The sequence below is a fragment of the Hyperolius riggenbachi genome, chromosome 1 (genome assembly GCF_040937935.1).
Source record: "Hyperolius riggenbachi isolate aHypRig1 chromosome 1, aHypRig1.pri, whole genome shotgun sequence".
Lineage (NCBI taxonomy): Eukaryota > Metazoa > Chordata > Amphibia > Anura > Hyperoliidae > Hyperolius > Hyperolius riggenbachi.
In genome coordinates this window covers 525,097,923-525,125,221 of record NC_090646.1, presented here as the reverse complement: position 1 = coordinate 525,125,221, position 27,299 = coordinate 525,097,923, and the positions used below count along the sequence as shown (strand labels likewise).

Here is a 27,299-nt window from a genome sequence, read left to right as displayed (position 1 = left end):
TGGTGCGCTTGGCCAGAGTGCAGGCCATGGCGGTTTTCAAGCCCATATGGTCGCCGGGCTGAGGTAGCTCAATGACAGAACTGTAACGGTCTAGCTGATCGAATTTGGTCTGTCCACAATCAAGCAACGACCTTATTATCTTGGGTGTGCCCCCCCCCCTCCCCGAGACACTCATATAGCCGTCGATCATTGCTTCATTGTGATACGCAAGCCCCTTCACCACGGCAAGGTAATGATCATGAAGGGGAAAAAAAATTCAGGAATCTGGTGGACCCTGTTGGTGGTGGCAGTCAAGCGGCCTGCAGGCAGAGATGCTGTGTGGGGACCAACCAGTCTTGGGACAGGCAGTCAAATGGCGTGCAGGCAGAGATGCTATGTGTGGGGACTGACTTAGTCTTCGGGCAGGCCTGAGCGTGCTTTGCAGACCAGGCATCCGTGGTCAGATGGACCTTTGACCCAACGCTGTGTGCAAGAGATGTCACCACTTGCCTTTCAACATCACGGTACAGTTTAGGTATCGCCTTTTTGAGAAATAATTGTGGCCTGGTATGTTCCACTGTGGTGTGTGGCTTTGCTTTTGTGTGCTGCTTTTCCTCAGGTGGTCATCCCATTGCAGTTTGTGCTTTGTAAGCATGTGCCTGCTTAAGGTAGTTGTCCCTACGCGGGTCTTGGTCATTCCAAGGCTCAATTTTTGGTGGCAGAGAGTACAGATGGCATTGCTCTCATCTGAGGCAGACACACAAAAAAAATTCCACACCGCTGAGCCCTGGGGTGATGGCACTTTGGTGGAGGCGGCCAACTGAGTGTTAAGTGGGGTGCCAGAATCAGAGCAGGAGGAGGAAGATATGTCACGCTTCCGTGCGGAAACTGAGAAAGATGAGGTGTTCTGTGTTATGAAACAAAGGATATACCCTACTAGAAAAGTATTAAAAATTAGCTTTTAATAAAGTTACATTTAAAAAAGATCAAGTTTGCTGACCATATGGTATAAATGTGAAAGTAGTGGACTGGAGGTGAGGCAAGGAACACACTTGTCTTTCAGTTTTCTGCGCGCGTTTTCCTGCATACTTTTTCTGCACACCAAGTCTGTTTCTATGCAGGAAAACACGCACGTTTTTTTACAGCAGCTGATGTAGTTGATAGAGAAAACTGACAAAATGTGCAGAATCAGGATGCAGAATGTCAGTTTTTTTTCTGCGCGCGAACAACATATTAAGTGTGTACTAGCGCATTGATTAACATGAGTTCTCAGTTTTTCTGTGCAGAAAACGCGCATGAAAACTGTCAAGTGTGTTCCCTGCCTGGAGGTTTTGGGTCAAAAGACCATCCTCCTAGTTCACAGTAGTATTCATTACAACCAAACTCAACATGTTTCATTTCCTCAATTGGAAACTTCATCAGGAGTAAATCGTGCCCTAGTGATAGAGTAACAAAGTGCTCAACATAATAAATACATTATAAAGTTCACATATTTACAATAGGCTAGCAAAATAACAGCGTGACGGCCACTACCACTAACAAAATAACAGAGTGACGGCCACTATGCCTGACGCTGCCTGCTACTTTATGAGAAAAATTGGACTGCAACCCCCCCCCCACGCACACCCCCCCTTCCACAAAAAAAACAAAACAAAACACACAGACATTGCGTTTTAAAACTTGTTTCTGCTTACCCTTTCTCTAAAGCTCTGCATCTCTCAGAAATAAATAATAAAAAGTGGAGGAGATGAAAAAAAAAGGAAATCATTTTTGGCTTTTAATTTGTACAGTATCTCCATATTGGAATCAATATAATACACTATTAATAGGCAGATCAGGCTCCCATACCAGTCTTACCTACAAGTACAGCTAACAGGGCTATAACGTAAACTAATTGAAAATGGTGTTGCCAACCGTCAGTAAATGTATGTACAGTCAGAAAAAAAGGACCAAAAACAAATCTGGGCTGCCAGTGAAGTCTGTGAGAACTTTGTGGTGTCCATAAAAAAAAAATCATCTGATAAAGTGTGTGTGATGTACGCCAACCATGCACACCGGGTGAGTTTTTTCTCATAAAACTGAATTAGGCCTTTCTACTCTACTGTATGGATTCTGTAAAATGCAGCCTGGCATGCATTGCTCTCTCTACTTTTTGTATCACACGGTCACATCTCAATAAACTCTAGCTAAGGTTTTTACTGACCTATTCAACAATGGAAAGCTAAAAGCAACCCATGAAAGCAGCAATTACTAATACAATGTAGCAGCCACAGAAGGAAATATCCTGCTTAGAAATTTAGTAGAAGTGTCTATAGAGGTTCTAAACCACCAGGTCAAGGTATATTCAAATGAAAATAACACACTTCCAGCTGGACAGTCTCTTTTTTGAGCTGTTGAAAGCCTTAACGACTAATCTGACGAAGCTGCATCATTGGTGGTGAGACTTTAAATAGTGATTTAATAAAGTATATGTTCAGTGATAAGCAGTTAATTGTAATGAATACTACAACTTTCATTCAAGTGCAAAAGAATGTAATACATTTTTTTTTGCCCATGACTTGTAACCACAGTGAAAATTCACTTTTGTTATCACCTATTTTTATTAAATTAGCCCATGCAATCATTGCAATTATACATATGAGTAACTTTATCAAAATGTATGCTCCCTGCAACTATGCAAACTGACATATCTCAACAGAAACTGTCCCAAACTTTGAGCCCCTGGTTCACATGCCTTGATGCAAATGATGCAGCACTTGCTTCTAACTAAGAAATATGACTTAATTGGAGCGTGATATGGGGCTGCCATATGGGGGAGGGAATGGAGAACAGGTGTAGGTGGGGCGGGGCTTGAATTGTTTCCTTATATTTTATGTTCTTTATTTTTATTTTCTTAAAGGTGTAAATATTGATGAAAAGAAAGGAGCACAACAGACCAGAACCTTCATTTTGTTATTCACTGACATATTTATGGTTACTGATTTGTTATTGCTTCTAGCTTGATTGTTTTTTTTAATAAATCTGCTTTTGTGAATCACTTGGGCTGTGTGCCTAGCCAACTTACATGTGCTTCGTTTTTTTTTTTTTTTTAGCAAACATATAACTATTTAACACATAGAATGCCTTCCAGTGTTCAGCATGTTACATCTTAACCACTTTACCCCCAGCGGTGCGGATTTCTCCATCCCTTTTTCCACCCTGTTAACACCGGCGCTGTCTGTGCTCCCGCTCGCTCGTCCACGCGCCCCCGCGCTCGCGCACGCCGCCGCCTGCTCGCCCGGAGATCAATGAATGGGAAAAACCTTTCCCGTTCATTGATCTCTGCCTACCGCAATGATCAGCTGCTTCTACGAGAAGCAGCGATCATTGTGAGGAAAAAACAGTTTCCCAGCCTCCTAACCCTTCCTGCAAGCATACTTCCTGTACGCTTGCAGGTCGCATAAACAAAAAGTTACTGTGGCCATCTTGTGGCCAAATAGTAAAACTACACCCTAAAGCATTTTTAATATACAAATACATTACTTTTACACTAAAAATTAACTCATTAACTCCTACACTCCCCAATTTTTTTTTTTTTTTTGTAATTAAAAAAAAAATTACAATTAAAAAAAATACATAAATAGTTACCTTAGGGACTGAACTTTTTAAATATTTATGTCAAGAGGGTAATAACACTGTTACTTTATAAACTATGGGCTTGTAATTAGGGATGGACGCAAAACTGAAAAAAATGCACCTTTATTTCCAAATAAAATATTGGCGCCAAACATTGTGATAGAGACATAATTTAAACGGTTTTATAACCGGGACAAAAGTGCAAATAAATTTCATGGGTTTTAATTACAGTAGCATGCATTATTTAAAAACTATAAAGGCCGAAAACTGAAAAATAATACATTTTTCCCACATTTTTTCCTATTTTCCCATTAAAACACATTTAGAATAAAATAATTCTTGGCATAATGTCCCACCTAAAGAAAGCCTAATTGGTGGCGAAAAGAACAAGATATAGTTCATTTCATTGTGATAAGTAATTATAAAGTTATAGACGAATGAATGGAAGGAGCGCTGAAAGGTGAAAATTGCTCTGGTGGTCAAGGGGTAAAACCCCTCAGTTGTGAAGTGGTTAAAGGTACTCTAGTAGATAAACATTCACAAATGCTTAGACTAGACTGTAAACACGCGCCCATGTGCGCACACACACTACAAAATGTTTGGCTGTGCCTTATTTGCTTCCTGGTCTTTATGGAAGAGACAAAGCAATTACTTTTATTGTATTTTTAACTCATTTTTTAAACATCCATTTAAGCTCCAAATGAAATTGTCGGTGCTGACAGATTCCAATTCTATATCATTGACCCAAAGTCCTAGCAGATGCGAGGATAGGAGCACTATGTGCAAATAAACAAACAATCTTTAAGCAAATGATTCTAGCCAGGGGAAACATAAGATGTAAGTAGCTGTATTACATCAATTATGGATGCGTAATTTGTTTTTCTGAGTTATACCGGGCAGTAGAGGAGCATGGTGGCTTAATCTAATAGTTGCCTGGATACATTGCTGCCTATTCATATAAGCAAAAAAGCCCAGAACACATAGTGAATGCTGTCTGACATTTAGAAAGTACAAGGAAATATTTCAAATCATAAACTCATTGTAGAATGGGAAGGGGGAGAAGGGCGAAGAATCGGCTCTAAATGAATAGAGGTAATCAAGGCTGAAGATTCCAGGGAAGATTGCAGGTAAATATCTTTGAGTAGGACAAGTTGTACATATCTGTCTGATTGCAAAAAGATCATTTTAGTAAAGCTTCGTCTGTCTCAGCTTGTCTTTCTTTATGGCGTGCTCAAGCCCTGCAGCTGTCCACGGTGTACTCAGCACATCAGCCGCATTCAGTCTATTCTAAAATGTGCTTTAACCACTTGAGGACCCACCCTTTACCCCCCCTTAAGGACCAGCGCTGTTTGATGGGATCTGTGCTGGGTGGGCTCTGCAGCCCCCAGCACAGATCAGCGGGCACGCAGAGCGATCAGATCGCCCCCTTTTTTCCCCCCTATGGGGATGATGTGCAGGGGGGTCTGATCGCTCCTGCTGGTGGCATGTTGCGGGGGGGGGCACCTCAAAGCCCCCCTCCGCGGCGACATTCCCTCCCCCTCCCTCTCCTACCTGTCCCCCCAGTGATCCGGGCTGCACAGGACGCTATCCGTCCTGTGCAGCCAGTGACAGGACGTCCTCTGTCACATGGCGGCGATCCCCGGTCGCTGATTGGCCGGGGATCGCCGATCTGCCTTACGGCGCTGCTGATTATTTCCGCTTGTGTTTACATTTAGCCTGCGAGCCGCCATCGGCGGCCCGCAGGCTATTCACGGAGCCCCCCCGCCGTGAATTGACAGGAAGCAGCCGCTCGCGCGAGCTGCTTCCTGATTAATCAGTCCTGCAGCTGCCACTTTGCCGACGCACGGTATAAGCGTGCGGTCGGCAAGTGGTTAAGAGCTTGTTCTTTCCAGAACTTTCCTTCGGGTATTCCTTTAAAATGTATTTTAAAACTAAGCCAATATATTAATTAATGAAAAATAATCAGGGAAGCTTGTTGTAGTAAAGGCAAGGCTTTTTATACACAGATCAGACATCCAGTCTGGACACCTACACTACTACTATGAGTCCTTTGGCACTGCCAATATTACAGGAAGACTCTGGTACTTAGGGTTGGCACCATTTAAAGCGTACCCAAGGTGGATGTTACTTACCAAATGAGACACAGTAGTATGTTCTCTGCACAATCACATACCTCTGTCTCCTCTCAGTGCAGCTCTCTGTTCTCCACTGCTTCCCACCTCCCCCCAAAAAAATACAGACAAGCAGCTTGTCGGTAGCCTGAAACAAGAAGGCGCACCCTTTGTAGGGAAGATCTTCATAAAGCCCACTCCTGCATTACAAACACCCCTTCCCCAGCTTTATGTGCACATTTCTGAGGCACTGTGCATCTCAGCTCAGAAGCTGCTGGACGAGCCGTGAATCAGAAGTACTTCTGGGGTTGTGGTGGCCATTTTGCAATATAAAAACACAATCTTCCTGCACAACGAACAGGTCAAAGTAGAATGCAAAGTAAAACATTGTTTTACTCAGGGAGGAGATCCGGTTTGAGTATTTTTTTAATGGTTAAGTTCCGCCTTAGGTTCTCTGTAACCACCTCCCTACCGCCTCACGCTGATCACGCCGAGCAGCAGCAATCAGAGACCACCATAACAAAGCTCTATTGGTGGCAAGAAAAGGAGGTAACATTCATTAGACTGCTACGTTGTATGGCAGAGCAATAAACTGTTAAAGTTGCAGAGTGCTGAATTGTAAAAAAATCGCCTGGTCACTGTGATGGTTGCCCTCATAATATGGTAAATAAAAGTTGGTGAGAATGGCTGGAAGTTCATCAGTTTGAAATGTTTGTGGTCACCCATAGAAAATGTTTCTGAGCTGTGTATATATCTCGAAAGAACTCAAATGGTGTAATAGATTTTCTGTTTAAACCACTAGTTCACACATTTTTTTAATGAAGAGTAGGAAATGCACCTCACTGAACATAGACCAGAGATGCTGTATTCCTGTGCAAATATAAGATGCTTCTTTCCATGCTCCATCCTTATTTCTCTGCTTATCTCATCATCACTTATGTGAGACAGTCAGAGAGAAGCCTGGTGGGAGTGCCAGCCAGTATTACTCTATGGGAAAAGAGCTGACGCTGCCCACTTCCTCCCTCTTCATCATCATAAAGAGTGGAGAGAGGAGGTAGGCAATGTCATGTGACCAAGTTCTGTGCTGGAGAACCAACTTCCACTCACCTAGCAAAACCAAGTTTTTTGAATAGACTTAAGAGATCTCTGGTTATGCCACTTTTGAAATTGTTCTAGAATGCCTCAAATATGAAAAATGTGTGCGTAATGACATAATCTGATTTTCATCTGAAAAATCAGGAATGGTAAACTTGGGCGTTCTTGTTAGGACCCAGGACTGCTTTATAGCCAGTTCTACAAACTATAAATAACGAGTCTTATTGCTGAATTGTTTAATCAGTAACCTCATTGTTTTCTGAATCAGCTTACATCATGGCCTTTAGTCTAAGATAATGGAAGCCAGGCATTGGTGTTCCTATACGATTTCTCTGCAGATTAAGCATGCATCGATCAAGCACTGCTTTAACTTTTTTGCATCAGCGCTACCAAGCATATGACTAGAAATTTTTCCTACATGATTAGTGTATCTGATGAGACTGGGACTAGGACTAAACATAACAAGCCTGTAGTGAGCAAATGCTTAATGTAAAGCCTTTTACACAGGTATGAGGCATGTCTCCTGGCATCCTGGCAGGGATTTGTATTAAATTAAATGTGTGATAGTTCAGTGCTGAGGCTATACAGACACATCACTACTAGAAATGTGTTCTATTGTTCCATGGGGGGGGGGGGGGGGTGTTATGGGACAATGGAGCATTGCATGAGGAGCATCAGGGAATGGGCAAAGTGAGTGAGCAGAATTATGACCAGCGCTTGGTTAACTCGAACACTCACCAACACATTTGGGGGCAGTGGGGGGCATTGTACATTGATTCTGATAATGTCCACCTGTGCCGAGTTTAAATTAGCGTGTGTATGTAGCTTTAGCCTAGGTTCACATTACACCAGGGTCTTGATGTGGATGGTCACAGCAGGTCTGATGCTCAAACTGAAGTCTACATCCATTGAGGAGTCCGTTGTGATGAACATGACTTATACAGTAGATACTGTGCCCTGTCTGGAAAAGTGGTGCAGGACAGGACTTTGTGCTTCACTACTGCAATGAACACAGTGGACATGGATAAAACAGACATGCATGAATAAGTTCAATCTCTTTGTAAAGTTATTTAGAGTATTCAGTATAGCTAGTGTGGTTGGAAGGTTATCACACATTATCACATCACATGACCCACATGATAAAACCTTCCTACCCCAGTCTGCTCTCCCCAGGAAGTAGCACTGACTGAACAAGAACGAGCAGGGGCATAACAATAGGGGTTGCAGAGGTTGTGACCACATCGGGGCCCTTGGGCCAGAGGGGCCCCACAGGGCCCTCCCTCAACTACAATATTAGCTTTCTATTGGTCCTGTGCTCATAATAATCACTTCTATATATACTTTGAGTAGCAGTAATCATTAACAAGCTGTTCCTCATCCCCTTCTTGCACCTCTGACGCTGTAGTTGCCATTGGCAGGTTTTGGTGCACCGTATCAATTGTTATATATGGAGTGCTTGGGGGGCCCCAAATGTAAAACTTGCACCGGGGCCCACAGCTCCTTAGCTATGCCACTGAGAATGAGGCAGCTAATGTCATGCAGCTCTGATGAAAGGTTCTGTCTGTACAGAAGTACAGAAGAGAAAGAGCTTCTCACAAGTATGGGAAGGTGATTATAAAAAAACCTATAAGATTTTACATGTGCAGCTACACTTGTAGTGCTGTAAGTAATGTAGATGCTAGCTTTCTCTGAAGCCTTAGGCACAATCAAAATGATTGACATTAAACACAAAACAAGTTCTCAAGTGAATTGCACAATCTACTTCCATTTACAAATCAACCAACCTTTATTATACAAGGATCCATCAAAGTAATAGCTTCCAGTGTAGAAGCCTGTAGCCAGTTCAATTAGGTGTCGAGCCCAAGTGTTCCCGGCTCCAGGAAAACTTGCCAAGGCTATAAGCTGCTTAGCACGGGTAGGTAAGAATCTCCTATCCATACATCGGTTATCTAAAAATCATAACACAAAATACAGTTACTTTTTACTTATTACAATATAAACATACAATGCATTCAAGCAAAAAATTAAGCAGTTACATTATCAAGCATACATGTTGCTGAAGAAGCGTTCCTTAAAGTATACAACAGAAGGTATTTGTGATTATTCATAATGAGTTAGCATATGATGTCTCCCACGATGTATCACTGCTAAATATGCAAATCATAATTTGTTGTCCCTGCAAGTTAAACACAACTCCAGAACCGCTGGATGTGCCAGCTTTTTAACCACCCTGGCGTTCTATTAAGATCGCCAGGGCGGCTGCGGGAGGGTTTTTTTTAAATTAAAAAAAACTATTTCATGCAGCCAACTGAAAGTTGGCTGCATGAAAGCCCACTAGAGGGCGCTCCGGAGGCGTTCTTCCGATCGCCTCCGGCGCCCAGAATAAACAAGGAAGGCCGCAATGAGCGGCCTTCCTTGTTTTGCTTAGATCATCGCCATAGCGACGAGCGGAGTGACGTCATGGACGTCAGCCGACGTCCTGACGTCAGCCGCCTCCGATCCAGCCCTTAGCGCTGGCCGGAACTTTTTGTTCCGGCTACACTGGGCTCAGGCGGCTGGGGGGACCCTCTTTCGCCGCTGCTCGCGGCGAATCGCCGCAGAGCAGCGGCGATCGGGCAGCACACGCGGCTGGCAAAGTGCCGGCTGCGTGTGCTGCTCTTTATTTGAACAAAATCGGCCCAGCAGGGCCTGAGCGGCAGCCATCGGCGGTGATGGACGAGCTGAGCTCGTCCATACCGCTAAGATGGTTAATTAACGTGTCAGCTTGTTTAATAACAAGCTGACACATCATTGCATTACAGCAGTTCTGGAGGTGTATTTATAGATGCTTTCCAGCGGTTTTGGAGGTGTGTTTAGTTACAGGGACAAGAAAGGATGATTTGCATACTCAACAGTGATGCATCGTGGGAGCTATCATATGCTCACTCCAATCTGAATAACACATACCTTCTGTTTTAAGAAGGCAAACTTGTTTTTCATAGCAATTTAATAAGAGGGCTTTGTGGTCCTTTGTAGCCCCCTTACACACTCCTGGTTCACCATGAACTTCCTGGGTACTCTGTAACTTTAAATTACACACACATGAAAATCCAAACATCCAATTTTCTTTCTGATTCACTTACTTCTCTGAGTCAACTGACAGTTTTAATTGTGATCTTTTGAACTTCTATGATAAACATGTAAGGTGCCCATTAACGGTACAAATGTTCCATTAAATGCGATCTTTCGATGTGATTTTTATGATCAAAAATAATCTGTAGGTAATTATTGATTGTTCACATTTACTGAAGAATTCTCTTTTCAAATTCAATCATAAAATCCAACTTTTGGATCAATTTTATCCTATTTTGTATTAAACAATAACTGGGCCCAATCCAATTCACTTTTTTCTCCTAAATTTTAAACTACCGTAGGTGCATGGATTACATGGAAGTGTTACTGTGGACCATATTTACAAAGGTCTGGTAAAGTTGGTGTGTGAGGAGAACACTTGTAACTTATGCTGACAAGGTAACATGTGTTGAGCAATTAAGGGAGTATGCATGACAAATGTTTTTACACTTAATATCACTAACGTATTTAGTTCCTGTTTATTTTTGCCATTGAAAACCAAACTTTGAAAATGGGGCCTATGTACCCAAAATATTTTTTTTATTTTTGTGAAAATTTGATTTTTAGTCCTAGGAAGCAGCAACAGCTGTTATCCATCCTGTATTTATTTATTTTTTTCTTTACAGTGAACCTGGAGTGAAAATAAACTTATGAGATAATGTATTGTATGTGTAGTACCAATAGTAAATAAAACATTAATAACATAGAAACCAGTCTCTTATTTTTCTTTTCACTTTAATGGCTTTATTTTTAAGATAGCATCAGACTGTCACAGCTGCTGTTTAGAACCCAAACCCTGCCTTGTTTAGCTAAAAAATTTTTTAAAGAATGGCCCTTTGAACTTTCCTGCGCTAAAATAGTATTATTTGCCTTTTAGAATGCATTTAATTTTCAGGAAACCTGACTAAATTTGACAAGCTGTTCTACCAGCTTTTTTTGCATAGAAATCAGCTCAAGTGTTTTTTTTTTTAACTCTTGCACTTTTGCACTCAGCAATTGAAAACGCACCAAAAAGTAGGTAAAATAATGCTGTCAGCATTATTCTGAGTGTTTTCTTATTTGCTGGTGGCTTAAAGGGTGTTTTATTTATAAAGTGAAAATATCCCCTAGGAGAAAACATAGGAGATAAAGTAAGCTGAATAGGACCCATTGTATTGTACCTTTATATATAATATGTATACATTTGTTGACTTCTTGGCACATTTATACTTTGTTATATGCTTGGATCTGTTACAATGTAGTTTAAGCTATGGCACATAGGATTTGACACACACAAAAAAAGTTCTATGTATTCCCTATTTAAAGTGCCATTTATCTCTGGGGGATTATGCCATAATTTTGTATGTGTGAAGAATGTCTAATTAGTAAAATTCCTCATGGTTCAAAAAGCAGTGTTCCTGGTCTCAAAAAGCCCTTGGGTGTTGCTGAGGATGAAAATTAGCATGTAGCCTACACTCTAGTGTTCTTTATTTATTGTGTTGTAAAAGATCCTTCTACAGTGGATACATAAGTGGCATGCCCCAATGCTTTCATTCATTAGGGACATACAGTGGGGCACTTCACTGTAGACATCAAAGTATTGGCATGTTGATCACTGGTGATTTAACTCTCTGTTATTATTATAGTACCATGCAATATTCATTTTGGCTTTTTGTGGACCATTTATTCTGGTGTATTTTTTTTTCACTGTCTCGTCATTATCTCCATATTTCTAATTATAACTCCACTTGTTGCTTTTGCTTTTATGTTGCTGAAGTGGATAAAAAGCATTTTGTCTCCAGCTACTTATTGTTTTCCTGGAAGAAATGGCTCTTCTGTGTACTCAAAATTCGTATGTAGGATCCATGCAAAAATAGTGGAGTGGAGGAGCACTCAGTAAAAGGAGAAACTCCTGCATGCCCAAGCCAAAGGTCTCAGTACCAATGAGGCCCATACAGCATGCATACAAAAAGGGCTGGCACCACAGAATAAAAATAAGCTCTTTATTGAAATGCCAATAAAATGACATAATAGTCGAAAAAATAGGCTTTGGCGGCGACAGCCCGCTGTTTCAATAGCTCTTTCTCAAGCCACTCAGCCAATAAAGAGCTTATTTTTATTCTGTGGTGCCAGCCCTTTTTGTATGTATGTAGAATCCATGTTTTGAGAGTCTCATGGACTTTTCTTTGAACATAAATGAAGCTTTAAAAAAAAAAATAAATAAATAAATAATAATAATAATATGTATGTAATGTATGTCTTCTGAATGTGGTTTAAAAGTTTGGTTATGTTTTATCATCTCTAGTTTGGCCCTTTTGCCTCTCACGGTGTTTGTCACAGTCATCAGCAGAAGTGCCAGGAATAGCAGTAGATTCTTCCACTGGTGCGATTTGAGCAATTGTACTTCTGTCCTATGGGACTTCGTAATCACTCCAAAAATAAAATGCAGAGTACATACAATAATGTTTTCCTCTGCGATTGGCAATTTGCAGTAGAAAAGTTTTTTGTTTTTTCTTTACCATCTATTGTAACTTAGTTTGATCTACTCAAAATCATCACGTGCAATTATTTTTCCTCTTACATGAAGAATTTTCTATGTTGTATACTTGGAAGTAGTTTTGGAGACCCAAGGCACATATATAGATTTAATTCAATATTTATACAGCCCAAAGTAAAATAAGTGAAGTGGTACAGCAGAGTGGTTCTCAAGCTCCAGGAAATAATTTCTATTATTTGACATTGAACACAGTTGAGGCTGGGAAATGAGTGAAATACAAAAGCTTATAGCTATTGCGTAGTGAGTGGTGTAACTAGAAATAACAGGGTTCCCTGGCAAAATGTTGATGGACCCTCCACAGCATTCAAGCCATTTTCGTCCCACTCCCCTACTGAAAACCCTCACAGCCTTCCAAGGATCATATAACAAGTGTGGACACCATGTTCCTCCTATCAATGCCAAGTATAGTGGGACTGGAAGTGTGATGGAGGTGTTACCATCCATGAGTCATGACTGGAAGTCTGAGGAAGATGAATCAGAATCAATTTATTTTGCCAAGTACAACGAGGGATGTACCCAGAATTGGTTTTGGCACAACAGGGTCGGAGGTAGTACAGTAACAGAATGGTGCATTAAGCAAAAGTAGATACAGTAGATATACAGTAGATACATTCAGTACATACAAATACATACAGTCAATACAGTGCATATACGATTCATAGATATATAAGGCATAGATAGAAGGATACAAAAAAAAGATGGACCCAGGGGAATGACCAAGGGGGTACTCCACTGCCGTCTATGTCACTCAAATGCTTCTTCAGTGATAAATGAATCAGAGGTCCCCCAGTCCACCCTTGGGGAAGAGAAAGAGAAGAAAAGCAGAGAGAAGGAAGAGAAAGAAAGAAAGTGAGAGAAGGTGAGAATGAGTCCCCAAGGATTGCAACAGAACCTGGCCGGTTAGGAGTCCTGTTAGACTGGTCTAGTCGATTTTGCAGAGAGCCCCATGGCTACTATGGATACTGGCCACTGGTGCACCAAGATAGGGATTGTGCTGGGCAACCATCAGTTGGATCTGGCATCAAAGGGAGAGCTGCAGCACTCAGGCTGGCCTAGTTATTACAGTCTCCTGCACGTGGCTGGGAAATGGGCATGGATGCCATGCGGTGGCTGCTAGGCCCTGGTACAGACCAGGAACCTGAATGGCGGAAGTTTGGCCTGATATAGCGGTGGTGGCTCCTCAGTGCAATCAATTCCTCTGTGCTGCGCTGGACCCACCAAAGAGGGCTTCTGGAAGCAGCGATGGCGAAATACCAGTTTGTCCCTCCATGTGGGGGTTGGTTGGTCCTGCTCTGGCATCCTGGTGTAGCAGTGGAGAAAGCGTTGGGAAGCGGCAGTGGTGTCCCCCTTTGTGCTGGAGCCACTGCATAAGATTGCTGGGTGCAGGGGGTACCCCGATGTATGATCATCCGCCCGTTGGAAAGCGCGACAGACCACAGGATGGACCGCGGACCACCCAGGTAGTTTTTTGCCAGGCATCCAGGGGATTAGGGGGTAAAAAGAGAAGTTAGATGCTGGAGCCCTGCGGCCATGGCTGCTGACCCAGCACCATCTTGGTCGTCGGCAGGAGGTATGGTAAAGGTTTGACTGAAGGTGGAATGAAGGTGTGACTGGAGGGGTGGTAACTTAAAGTGTAGTGAAGGGGTGGCTGGAGCTGTGATGAAGGGGTGACTGGAGGGAATATGGCTGGGGGTGACTAAAAATGTGATGAAGGAGTGACTGGTGGTAAGATGAATGGTGATTGGAGTTGCCATGGGGTTCATCACTTGATCAAATATGTTTGCCCCTAAAAGTGTCTCTCTTTTGGGCACTACAATAGTGGCTGCAAAACTGTAAGTGGCTCCCATGTCCTGTAACTATTATGAGGTACAAACTCAAACATATAGAAACTGTATATTTAATTCAGTTAAAAATGATTTAGGCAACAGATGACTCTCCTAAATAAAAAAACACACACACATTCAGCTGTTTGTAGATGAATTCAGCTTTAACAAACTAATTTTTGCACTTAATTGGCTGAAGGTGCTATTGTAGTATGACAATTGTGACAGGCAACTAAGTGCAGTTGTGACATGGTACTATTACATAAGAGGCAATTTACTGGAGGACGTCCTACCTTGTACTTGAGTTTGATATACTACAAAGTAATCAGGCGTGCCACAGCTCTCGAATTCTTCTCCAGAACATTTCTGAGCACACAGCTGCTCGTCCTCTCGCTCATGAAGTGTGAAATAAGTTGTTGGGAAGGCGCAGTGACAGACTGTTCCTGCAAGCACTGCCAATGGATATTCCTGTGGGAAGTTAGTAAGAACTATAAGTTACAGTAACAGAGGAGGAATGGGGAATGTCATATGTTTGCCCTGATGTGATTAAAGCTCTGACATTTTCTGTTAAAACAGATTGGCATTTAATCACAGACTAAGTTATTTATTCTACGGAAGTTAGAAATACTCAAGGCTTCATCTTTTGCAGCTTAACAGCTGTATGGATGCCAAACATAATGGGATTTGTTTTACTGCAAACAGACAGGAAGCCTGTTGTGCGTAGGAACGCATCTTCCCTCTCAAGCAGGATTTAATGTTGTGAATGAACCTCTTATAGGACGTTTTGACTTCAAAGTGACCCTCAAATTAAATTTGACAATTTAAAGCAAACTGAGCAGTGTAGGTAAAGGACAATTGAAGTGAGAGTGATATGGAGGCTGTCATATTTTTTTCATTTAAAGCAATAATACTAGTCACCTTTCTGTCCTGCTGTTCCTCTGCCTCTAATACTTTTAGCAATAGACCCTGAACAAGCATGCAGGAGATCAGGTGTTTTTGACAATATTGTCAGATCTGACAAGGTTAGCTGCATGTTGTTTTGGTGTAATTCAGATACTACAGCAGCCAAATACATCAGCAGGGCTGTCAGGTAACTGGCATTGTTTAAAGGGAATTAAATATGGCAGCCCACATAGTCCTCTTGCTACAGTTGTCCTTTAAAGGGAGGTTCATAATAGTGTGTCATTGGGGGGCTGGGGGTTGGGATGAGAAATATTAGTTCCTGTGGCCTCTTATCTGTACTGTGGTCACAATCTCCTTCACACATGCTGCAGTTTCATTTTCCTGGCCTTCCCTGCAATGAATTCTGGGAGCGGTAGTCCATGGATGCAGCCACTCATAGGTAATTCCTCTCACCCCAGCCCCAACAGCACACTGTTACAGCAGATGTACTGTCTCATCGCCCGGGGTGAATGGCGGCTCACCCTGCTGCCGTTGAAATTCTGGATGGCGCTAAATACTATTCCCACTCTAAGTTGTAGCAACCAGGAGGGAGGGAAGGAGGTGCAATTATTGGTATTTCCGGCACCTGAATTACATTGAAAATCCTGCTGCACTGCTACAGCCAAAATAACATTATGTCTATGGCGGAACTCAAGTCAGGCGCTAAGCAGTTGCGAGCGCATGCCCAAACGACCTGTCTCACACTGTTATGAGGAGGTTCATTTGAAGAAAAATAATAATAATAATTATGCTGTGTATGTGTTAATAAATGATATAATTTAGCTTCAAGGAAAAATACATAACAAAATAGTTTTTGTTCGAAATCCATACCCTATTTTTAAGTTTCAAAAAAGGATTTTTGCAATATATTTATTTATTCTGAACAACAGACTAAACAACAATTGGTTATCTTATTTAATGAATGTTTCTGAAAGAGATTAAAATGATTACATATACACAGTGTTAGCCTCCCAAAAATGCTAAGCACCGTGACCCTGCAAAGCCACCAACCATGCCAGCAAAACAGCCATCACCCTTGTCCAAGAGGGAGAGCTGGGCTGCCTATGCGTGTGGGTGGAGTTAATTGAGCCATTGAGAGGGTCAAACAGTGCCAGCTGTCTAGATAGACAGCAGAGAACAGGACAGCATAGAGCTATTATTTAGTGTTATTTGTGAAACTGTAACTGATGGTTGTGCTCGTGACCTATGCCACTTGCCATACCCAAAATTCCGATCATTAGCAAACAGGGAAAAGCAGAGAAAACTCATTTCTGTGACAGTAAAACTGTGTTATGAAATATGTTAGACTGATAAATTTAAATTTAGTCACTTTACTGTGCTTAGTTGTACAGCTCCAGTAGTGTATAAGAAGCATTTCTGAAAAACACCGCAAAACATCTGTTCTATAAAGGTTAGAGACAGTTATAACACATACATTGCTGAATCTCTGTATCATGCTGGTACCCCTATATATTTTGGGCAAAACGTTGCACACATAACTCCGAGTCGGAAAGCAACACTGTGACTTTTTTTTTACTTTGTTGTACCAGGGAACTAAGGGCAGCATTCAACTGGGAAAAATATTACTGACACATTTGCGAAAATAGCGTTACATTGCTTTGTGTCAGTGTCATCTCCCAATACACAATTCATCCAGCTTTTGAAAAAATTAATGAACATTTTGTGTCTCAACAGTGTTTGCTGTTGGTTCCTTCCTGCCAGCTTATCTGTCTGTCAAGTGCATCCCTGTATATCAAGTGTATCTTGAACAGAACCATAATATTGCCATCCTAAGACAGATGGCCCTACATCAGTTTTTTTGCGTGCTGATCGACCTTCAGATTTGATAGTTTTCTTGGACTGAAAGCAGATCGGTGTATGTCCGATCAATATTTTGATCTATTTTGGGCCAAAAGGGGTCAAAAGGATTGATATGATATTCTGGAACATCTAGGTCACAATTGCTCAGTTGGGTGCATGGAGGTAACAGAGTTCGATATTGCGATGACCAACGTACCCAACGGACCCCCGACTAGAATGCATTGCACAGCAGTGGAATTTACTGCCTGAGGTAACTGTGCACAGAGCATGCACTGTGCCAGGACACATTCACAAGCTTTAGGAGGAAGGGGCGAGCATCAGCAGAGGATTGATGGGAAAAGATTAGAAAAAAAGTTTACACTGAAAAAAACTCTTCTAAATGTCATATTTGTTAATTTCCAGGCTTTTTAAAGTACCATTATTGCAAGAATTTGTAAAATTTTAAATACAAACATATAAAATGTACATTCCTCCCAGAGTAAAATGCAATATAAATGTATTTTTTCTGGTGTCCCCCCAATTCTTAAGTGTCCACCCGAGCCAGTGTGCAGTGTCTTAAAATCTCACCTCTCCGGCAGCACAATTCCTGGCCTCCTTCACCATCACCATCATGTCTGCCTTTACTGCGAGCGCCTGTACCAAGTGACACCAAGAGTGTGTGTGACATCACACATGCCTGGTGCCACAGGGTACAGACGCTCATGGTAAAGTTGAACATGGTGGTAATGGTGGAGGCCAGCAATCGTACTGGTGGAATGGTGAGATTTCATGGAGCATGGGCATCGGGGGACATTTTCATACTTGGGGGTAGCCAGGCAGGCAGCGGTGGCACTAGGCCAATTTCTAATAGATTAGGAATTGGTCTATAGTGCATGGGCAGGCAACACATTCCTTCCAATCTGTCTTGTGGTCGATCTGCCCATACATTGACTGGTGTATGGGAACCTTATTATGTATACAAGACCAGAGGGGATTAGAGGAAATCCGCTTACTGAGCTAATATACCAGCTTTCCCACCCTTTCCTGCTTCCCAGATGGAGGATGAAGGAGGGGCCCAGCCAGGCTTTCCTCTGAACCACATGCCAGGTCAAGGTTGTGATCTCTGCATCCCCATATTTGGTGACCCCCCCCCCCCCCTCCCCCTTGGGAGCTTAAAGCCCAGGGCAATTATCCAGTTTGCCCCTATAGCAGTGCCAACCTTGACCACTTACTTACTTTTTTTCTCCTATAAAAAAAGCTTTATTTATCAATTAAACCAGTAGAAGGTAAACATTTGTGGAATCAGACAAGCATGAGCATCTAAACAACGAAAACATTTTTAATTTATAAGCTGCAAGTGCATTCTAAACTTCTGTTGCCATATCCTAGTGCAGAGATGAAAGAGACTCTTCCATCATCCCTTTTCCACCACGGGGTGGCGCTATAACGCTGACATGGTCTTCTGGATCCCAATTACATGTCATGTCATGTGATCGAAACCAAAAAGACATTTTTTACATCACCACCGCAGCGGTGGAAGAAGAAGCCGATTCAGCCGCCCGGACAGGCTTCTTGCCATCCACTCTACATACCCTGCCAGGCAGGCACACCGCCCAGTAATGTGGCAGAAAATATTTGGCTCTGCGGCCAAATTAAGTTTAATTTATTTGGCTAATAAAAGGGTTAAATGAGTGGGAAAATAATCTGCACAATATACATCCACAGATATCCTGTATGTAACGGTTGACATACTAATATTAGTAGCAATGTATCATCGGTAAGAAATCCGAGAACAGATCTGCATAAGTATGTCTATAAACAATAATTATAAAGCATTCTATCTTAAAGAGAAACTCCGACCAAGAATTTAACTTTATCCCAATCAGTAGCTGATACCCCCTTTTACATGACAAATCTATTGCGTTTCACAAACAGACCATCAGGGGGCGCTGTATGATTGATTTTGTGCTGAAACCCCTCCCACAAGAAGCTCTGAGTACCGTGGTACTCTGGGCAAACTGCCACAATGTAACAAGGCTCACAGACAGGAAATGGCTGTTTACAGCTGTCTGTAACAGCCAGAACAGCTAGAAACAGCTACATAACCTGCCCACAGTAACAATGTCACCATGTAATACATGTCAGAATGTGAATCTGGGAGAGGAAAGATTTTACAATGGGCAAACACTGACTAAATCATTTATACATAATTATTGTAAAAATGAAGCACTTTTTTTATTACATTATTTTCACTGGAGTTCCTCTTTAAATATTGAGAACCATTTAATCTTCAAGCAGAACTGAAGGTAGGCCTCACTGTGACCCAGAGTCAACTCAAAGCAAAAATGATCCATATAATCTGTATAGGAAGTCCTCCTGGAAAATGGAGAGATGAACAAAAACTAGAATATAGAAAAGGTAAGAGAGGGAAAATAAAAGAGAAAAAAAAGAAGAACAAATAATGAAGAAGAGGAGAACATAGCTATCCAGATTCCAAAAGAAGCGGATAATCAATCATGCTCTGAAGGTCTGACTTTTATATTGTGAAAATCTGTCAGTACAAAATTGGCCACATTCAAGCAATGTATATGAATTTTTACGCAAGATTCAATAAAGTCAGACTGGACCTCTCCTGACAGATTAAATCCCTGATAAATGTGTTTGTAAGCTGATATCTAACAGCACCACATCTAAAACATACCTAATTGGTTATTTGGCTATATTTGTACACATAGACACCTTTTCAGTTTTTCCTCTGTGATTTGTTTTCCTGGCGTCTTCTTGCATTGTCCACCAGCCATGCAGGATAATAGCATATCTGGGGCATATGCAGATTGGGTCTAGAGGGACGTCTGTGAAATAGTAAGTGAATGATGCTGCCAGTATACAGATCCCAGTGTAACATGACTGAAGCTTGCTGCTTCCGCCACACGGTACCCCAGAGGATCAAGTCAAGACTGAAATGCACAGGAGTGGAATTTACTGCCTGAGTCATCTGTGCACAGAACATGCTCTGTGCCAGGATTTATTCACAAGCTTTTGGAGGAAGGCGAGAACTTCAGCAGAGGATTGATGGGAAAACATTTTTTAAAAAGTTTACATGGAAAAAAACCTCTGTTAAATGTCATATTTTTTATTTGGTGTTGTTCAAAAAGCCAGGCTTTTTTAAAGGACCGTTACTGTAAAAAAATGTAAAATTTTAAATACATACATATAAAATGCATATTCCTCCCAGATTAAAATGCACTATAAATTACGTTTTTCCTATGTCACTTACTGTAGGTAGAAAAAAGCTGAGAGATCGGCACAGATTTTGGACTAGTCCTTTAGTTTCATCTTGGGTTAATTCTCAGTATTACATTTATTGTTTACAAAATCACTTACCGAAAGGCTCTATACAAAGATATCAGCCAGCCTCTCCACTCATTTGCACACTATTTTGGCAGTTAAACTGAGCAACAACTGCAATCCAGTAAGTGCTTTTGTAAAAAAACAAATTTCCGTGAATTCCCCCATAAGAAGACAGACTAGCCCAAAACCTTACGGATCTGTCAGATTTTCACTACCTATTAAATTTTTATGGTGATAGTTGTCCTTAAAATGATATAGTGCTTACAAATATAATTATATTAACCCTTCTGTAAAGTTACACAAAGCAAGCAGGCAGAGAGTACTAATGGCCAGCGGCATAAAAGGGGCACAATAAAAGTACATTAATGCTAAATTATTTCTACTCATCCTTCTTCATTTATTAGGGTGTGTCTGGCATTGGTGATAATCTATTAGCAACATTAAGGATCTGAACTGCTCGTGTTAATGCTTTGAAAGGAAATGGAACAGTTCAATCCTTTATGCAGAATAAAAATGAAGCAGAAAAGTAACATGTAGTGTAATACTGACAGATGACAGAGGTGCAAATATGATAATAAATGCCAGAAGCCAAACTTTATGCAACTTAAAACATTTAATGATGAGTTGCTAAAAGTAAAACAGTGCAGGATTATCTGTCTCTTATAAATGTCAGGTTTTACTGTGACCGTAAAAATGCCTATTTAACTTTATCTTCTCAATTTGGAAAACTTCACAGAATCTTTCAGCACAAAATTTGCAATTATGACAGAATTTTAATGTCAGTTAAAAAAAATGTGAATATAGACAGAGAAATCTATCTATCTATCTATCTATCTATCTATCTATCTATCTATCTATCTATCTCTCTATCTCTCTATCTCTCTATCTCTCTATCTATCTATCTATCCATTCATCCGTCCGTCCGTTCGTCCGTCCGTCCATCCATCCATCCATCCATCCATCCATCCATCCATCCATCCTGTATCTTGATTTTCCAAATATGCACAACTTCATAATTTATACCTGTGAGGGCCGTTCACACTCAGGGGGGTTTTCCGCCTTTTTTGAAGCGCAGGCGATTTTTAAAATCGCTCACCAAATGCTTTTGCAATTAATCTTTATGAGACGGTTCATATAAGCGCGGTTCGTGCTCTGGGCATTCAGCAAAGTGGTGCCCGTATCATTTTTGGTTTTTTTTTGATATAATGGAAGGTATAGGAAAAATGCAAAATGCTCACAAAACCACTTTATGTGGCGATTGAGTTTGCCTTTCTTTATTTTTTAAATAAATACATTGAATTTATTGTTTTCCGGATCAAAGAGTTCACTTCCTGACTTGCGTCAAGTAGTGCATTACAAAACCGCTCTGGAAAAGTGATTTTCTAAGCGCTTTTACCAAAAACGTAGCGCGCTTTGAAGAGCTGGGAGGGGGAAAAAAAGGTGCACAAAAATGCAAAACGCTTTGCGTTTTTAGGTGTGAATGAGGCCTGCCCCTGTTTTTTCATTTTTATAGTTTGGAGTAAATCTGGGTCAGTCGCATGTTTACTTTTTGCCCAGCAATGTGGGCAGTGAACCAATGCAAATATATTTCAGTTTATTATATTTTCGGAAGACAGATAATTAAACCCCTCCCCCCCCACACACACACCACCAGACTAAAGTGCTGGAAGTGCAACTGAGTGCTATTAAGGTAAATGTTTACAATCCTGTCTGACTCAAAGATGAATACAAATATATTAGTAGGAAGTGGACAAAGAGCAGCTTCAAATGTACGTAAAGGTCAATAATCTTATTTCTAACTAGATTGCTATTACTCTGTTTCCTCACTAGAAGTGAATAGGATAATGCAACAGAAACATCTGAAAACCTGATTTCCTAAGGTTTCCCCAGACTGAAGATTCTTGGAGAACATAAGTGATCAAGGATGCCTGGTCAGGATTTTTTAAAAACACAAAAAAAACCCCGCCTACTGATTGGTGGCTAAAATCTGCAACCCATGCCCATAATATTCTACAGTAAAGCCTTGTTCACATTGCGTTCGGCCGCTGGGCTGTTTTTGAGGCTTCGTTCTTTTTTTTATTCCTGGCGCTTGGATGGGCGATTTGTTTTTGTGCTTAGCGGTTTTCTAACAAGTCAGGAAGTGAACTGTTCGACCCGGAAATGAATAAATACAATGTATTTATTCTTAAAAACGCGAATGCAATCGCTACACTAAGCGATTTTGTGAGTGTTTTGTGTTTCTCCTATACTTACCCTTGAGGCGGAATCGCCTCAAAAATGGTACACGAGCCACTTTGCTAGCCGCACAGCACACGACCCACGCTGATATGAACCTTCTCATAGACATTCATTGTCCATGCTGACAGGGGGGGGGGGGGGGGTTAAAAAATGCACGCGGGTGAAAAAAAAGCAGAAAACGCCTGCAGTGTGAACAAGCCCTAAGGCCTAGTACACACCATACAATTTTCTGTAAGATGTTCTGTTAGATTTACCTGCCAGATAGATAATTTCCAACATGTTGGAAATTATCTAACCATCTATCTGCCTGGCAATTAAAGAGAGACTCCGACCAAGAATTGAACTTTATCCCAATCAGTAGCTGATACCCCATTTTACATGAGAAATTTATTCTTTTTGACAAACAGACCATCAGGGGGCGCTGTATGACTGATATTGTGGTGAAACACCTCCCACAAGAAACTCTGAGGATCGTGGTACTCCTGGCAGTTTCCTGTCTGTGAATCTTGTTGCATTGTGGGAAATAGCTGTTTACAGCTTTTCCAACTACCAAAACAGCAAGCAGCAGCTACATCACTTGCCAGCAGTAAAAATGTCACCATGTGATAAATGTCAGAATATAAATCGGGATTTAAAATATTTTACAATGGGCATACACTGACTAAATCATTTATACATAATTATTGTAAAAATGAAGCACTTTTTATTACATTATTTTCACTGGAGTTCCTCTTTAAGCATTGTTCTACTCAGCAGGAGATAATCACTAACCAGAAGACAATGCACCAGAGATAATGACCATTCTCTACCAGTACTTTACAGAAAATAATCTAATTACAGAAAATCTTACAGATAATGTAACAGAAAAATCTAACAGAAAATTGTATGGTGTGTACTAGGCATATTTCCACTACACGCAGATTGGATGCAGAATGGATGCAGAATAGATGCAGAAAAACTGACTACAGTGAATGCCTATGGGAAAATCTGCATCAGAAAAAATTGCGTTTAGTGGAAACAGGCCCATAGGCATTCATTGGAGTAATTTTTTTTGCATCAATTCTGCATCCAATCTGCGTGTAGTGGAAATAGGCCCTAAGAGTTGCATGAAGGTAACTGAATTAGCACTAAATGGAATTACGTTCGGAATTCACAGTCTGCTCCAATAGATTTTCTAGGAAAACACTTGTGTTCAAGAGAGCTTCTGTGTGCAAACTATACTGATTGCAAGCAGCATAATAATAACTTCTGACTGAACTGCATAAGGTACACCTATGCATTACGGCTGCTTCCAATTCTGGCTGAATCAGGTGTGAATTTAGATTTTTACAAAGATGGCACTACTTTGGAATAAAAGCTGTTCCAATTGCGAGCAAGATCACAAGTTTCTGTTTTTTGTATGTTTTGCCAGACTGCTTTAATAGATTAAGAATGTCCTGTCACTATAAGTGAGTGTGTAGGCTTTCAGAAACCCTTGATATAAAAGACCCAAATATACTTGCACCCAATAGCAGACACCAGGAGTAAAAAAAACAAAAACAAAAAAAAAACAGCTCGCAGGTAATAATTGGAGTGATGAGATACTTTTCTAAATGAAATGTTGTGCCTGCAGGTAAAATCCTGTATTAAACTTCTGATCACATGACCAGAAGCCTTGAGTTCAGAGTCAGTTTTCTGGTGCTGTGGGTAGGCTGCTGCTTATGGCTGGTATGTATCATCACCATATTTTAGACTGTAAGAAGAAAGACACAGACTGAATCACTGTGAGAAAACTGAAGCCTATAGCACAGACAGTCTGTCATTCTGGAATTAATTCATGGATCTTGGCTTTAAAGAGTGTATAGACAGTCTGAACATGCTCTGCAACTGAGCACCTACAGAGATCTAGAACATTTCTGCCTGGAATGAGGCTTCAATAATCACAGACCATGTTTGTAGAATCCCTTATGTACTGGCACTGTTAAATTTGCCACCTTCTTTTTTTGAAATCCCCTGTACATGATTGTATGCCTGGAGTAAAGACTGTCTTATGCTGGAAATACATCATGAGTTTTTTGGGGCAGATAGAAGGCTCAATAGATAATTTCTGACAGGTCCGATCTGATTTTGATAGTTTTTCTGATTGATTTTCTCATAGAAGTTAATGGAAATCGTTCAGAAAAACGATCGGAAAATATAATGGAAAATGAATCGGACAGTAAATCTGCTGAAAAATCTCATCGTGTATTCCCAGCATTAATCCACAAGATTTTAGCAAATAAACACCAGTGTGTAATGCCTAGTACACACCATACAATTTTCCGTTACATTTTCTGTTAGATTTTTCTGTTAAGCCCCATACACACACTCAACAGCGGTCTTTTAGGCTCTCACAACTTTTCTTGTGAAACACTTAAAACAAATCTCTTGCTATTGTTCAAGCAGCTGATAAGACAATCTAAATGTTGAATTGACTTCTTATCAGTCTTATCAGCTGCTTGAACAATAGCAAGATATTTTTTTTTATGTGTTTCACAAGAAAAATTGTGAGAGCCTAAAAGACCCCTGTTGAGTGTGTGTATAGGCCCATACACACGTCTGTTTTTTGCGAACGAAGGGTCGTTTGATTGATCCGTCGTTCAGTCGCTCGCCCGCTAAATCGGGCGTGTGTACAGACTGTCGTTCGCGTGATAAGAGTGAGTTTGAGCGATCCGCTGGCCGGAACGCTCAAACTCACTCTTATCACGCGAACGACAGTCTGTACATACGCCCGATTTAGCGGGCGAAACGACTGAACGACGGATCGTTCAGACGACACGTCATTCGCAAAAAATGGACGTGTGTATGGGCCTTACGGGGCTTAACATTTTCTGTTAGAATATTTTCTGTAGAGACTGGTCATCTCTGATGCATTGTCTTTTGGTTATCTCCTGTTAACCACTTGCCGACCGCCCACAGCTGATGGGCACGGCAAAGTGGATCCCTAAAGGACCGCAATACGCCCAAGGGTGTTGCGTCCTTTTCGCATGCCGGGGGAGCGATCGCGTCATTGATGACGCGCGCTTCCCCCGGCAACTGGCTCCGCCCACCCGCCGCAACATCCCGGCGGCCATACGGAAGCGCCGGCGGGATGTTAACCCCGCGATCGCCGCTACAAAGTGTATAATACACTTTGTAATGTATACAAAGTGTATTATACAAGCTGCCTCCTGCCCTGGTGGTCCCAGTGTCCAAGGGACCACCAGGGCAGGCTGCAGCCACCCTAGTCTGCACCCAAACACACTGATCTGCCCCCCCCGCCCCCTGATCGTCCACAGCACCCCTCAGACCCCCCCCCTGCCCAGCCCCCAGACCACTGTTTGCACCCAATCACCCCCCTAATAACCCATCAATCACTCCCTGTCACTATCTGTCAACGCTATTTTTTTTATCCCCCCCCCCTGCCCCCTGCTCCCTCCTGATCACCCCCCCCCCACCCCTCAGATTCTCCCCAGACCCCCCCCCCCCTCTGTGTACTGTATGTATCTATCCCCCCTGATCACCTGTCAATCACCTGTCAATCACCCATCAATCACCCATCAATCACCCATCAATCACCCCCTGTCACTACCACCCAACAATCAGCCCCTAACCTGCCCCTTGCGGGCAATCTGATCACCCACCCACACCAATAGATCGCCCGCAGATCCGACATCAGATCACCTCCCAAGTGCAGTGTTTACATCTGTTCTCTACCCTAAACACCCGCTAATTACCCATCAATCACCCCCTATCACCACCTGTCACTGTTACCTATCAGATCAGACAGTAATCTGCCCCTTGCGGGCACCCAATCACCCGCCCACACGCTCAGATTGCCCTCAGACCCCCCCCCCCCCTTATCAATTCACCAGTGCATTTATTACATCTGTTCTTCCCTGTAATAACCCACTGATCACCTGTCAATCACCTGCCAATCACCTATCACCCATCAATCACCCCCTGTCACCCCCTGTCACTGCCACCAATCAATCAGCCCCTAACTTGCCCCTTGCGGGCAATCTGATCACCCACCCACACCATTAGATCGCGCACAAACCCGCCGTCAGATTACCTCCCAAATGTATTGTTTACATCTGTTATCTTCTCTAAACACCCACTAATTACCCATCAATCACCCCCTATCACCCCCTATCACCACCTGTCACTGTTACTTATCAGATCAGACCCTAATCTGCCCCTTGCGGGCACCCAATCACCCGCCCACACGCTCAGATCGCCCTCTGACCCCCCCTTATCAATTCACCAGTGCATTAATTACATCTGTTCTTCCTGTAATAACCCACTGATCACCTGTCAATCACCTGCCAATCACCCATCAATCACCCCCTGTCACCCCCTGTCACTGCCACCCATCAATCAGCCCCTGTCAGTGCCACCCATCAATCACCCCCTGTCACTGCCACCCATCAATCAGCCCCTAACCTGCCCCTTGCGGGCAATCTGATCACCCACCCACACCATCCGATCGCCTGCAGACCCGCAGTCAGATCGCCTCCCAAGTGCATTGCATCTGTTCTCTCCTCTAAACACCCACTAATTAGCCATCAATCACCACCTGTCACTGCTACCCATCAGATTAGACCCCTATCTGCCCCTAGGGCACCCAATCACCCGCCCACACCCTCAGACCCCAGCCCTGATCGCCTCGCCAGTGCATTACTTGCATCTATCCCCCCC

General features: G+C 42.0%; 1 protein-coding gene across 5 annotated transcripts in view; it reads right to left on the bottom strand.

Moving 5' to 3' along the window:
• WSCD2 (WSC domain containing 2) overlaps nucleotides 1–27,299 on the bottom strand; it is a 493,571-nt gene that overhangs the window by 99,090 nt on the left and 367,182 nt on the right. For all 5 annotated transcript variants that reach the window (XM_068245946.1, XM_068245937.1, XM_068245973.1 and 2 more), the window contains 2 exons: nucleotides 14,564–14,738; nucleotides 8,585–8,749 (listed from right to left, as the gene is read on the bottom strand). In XM_068245946.1, the coding sequence (XP_068102047.1) occupies nucleotides 8,585–8,749; nucleotides 14,564–14,738 (340 nt within the window). The remainder of the gene's footprint in view (nucleotides 1–8,584; nucleotides 8,750–14,563; nucleotides 14,739–27,299) is intronic.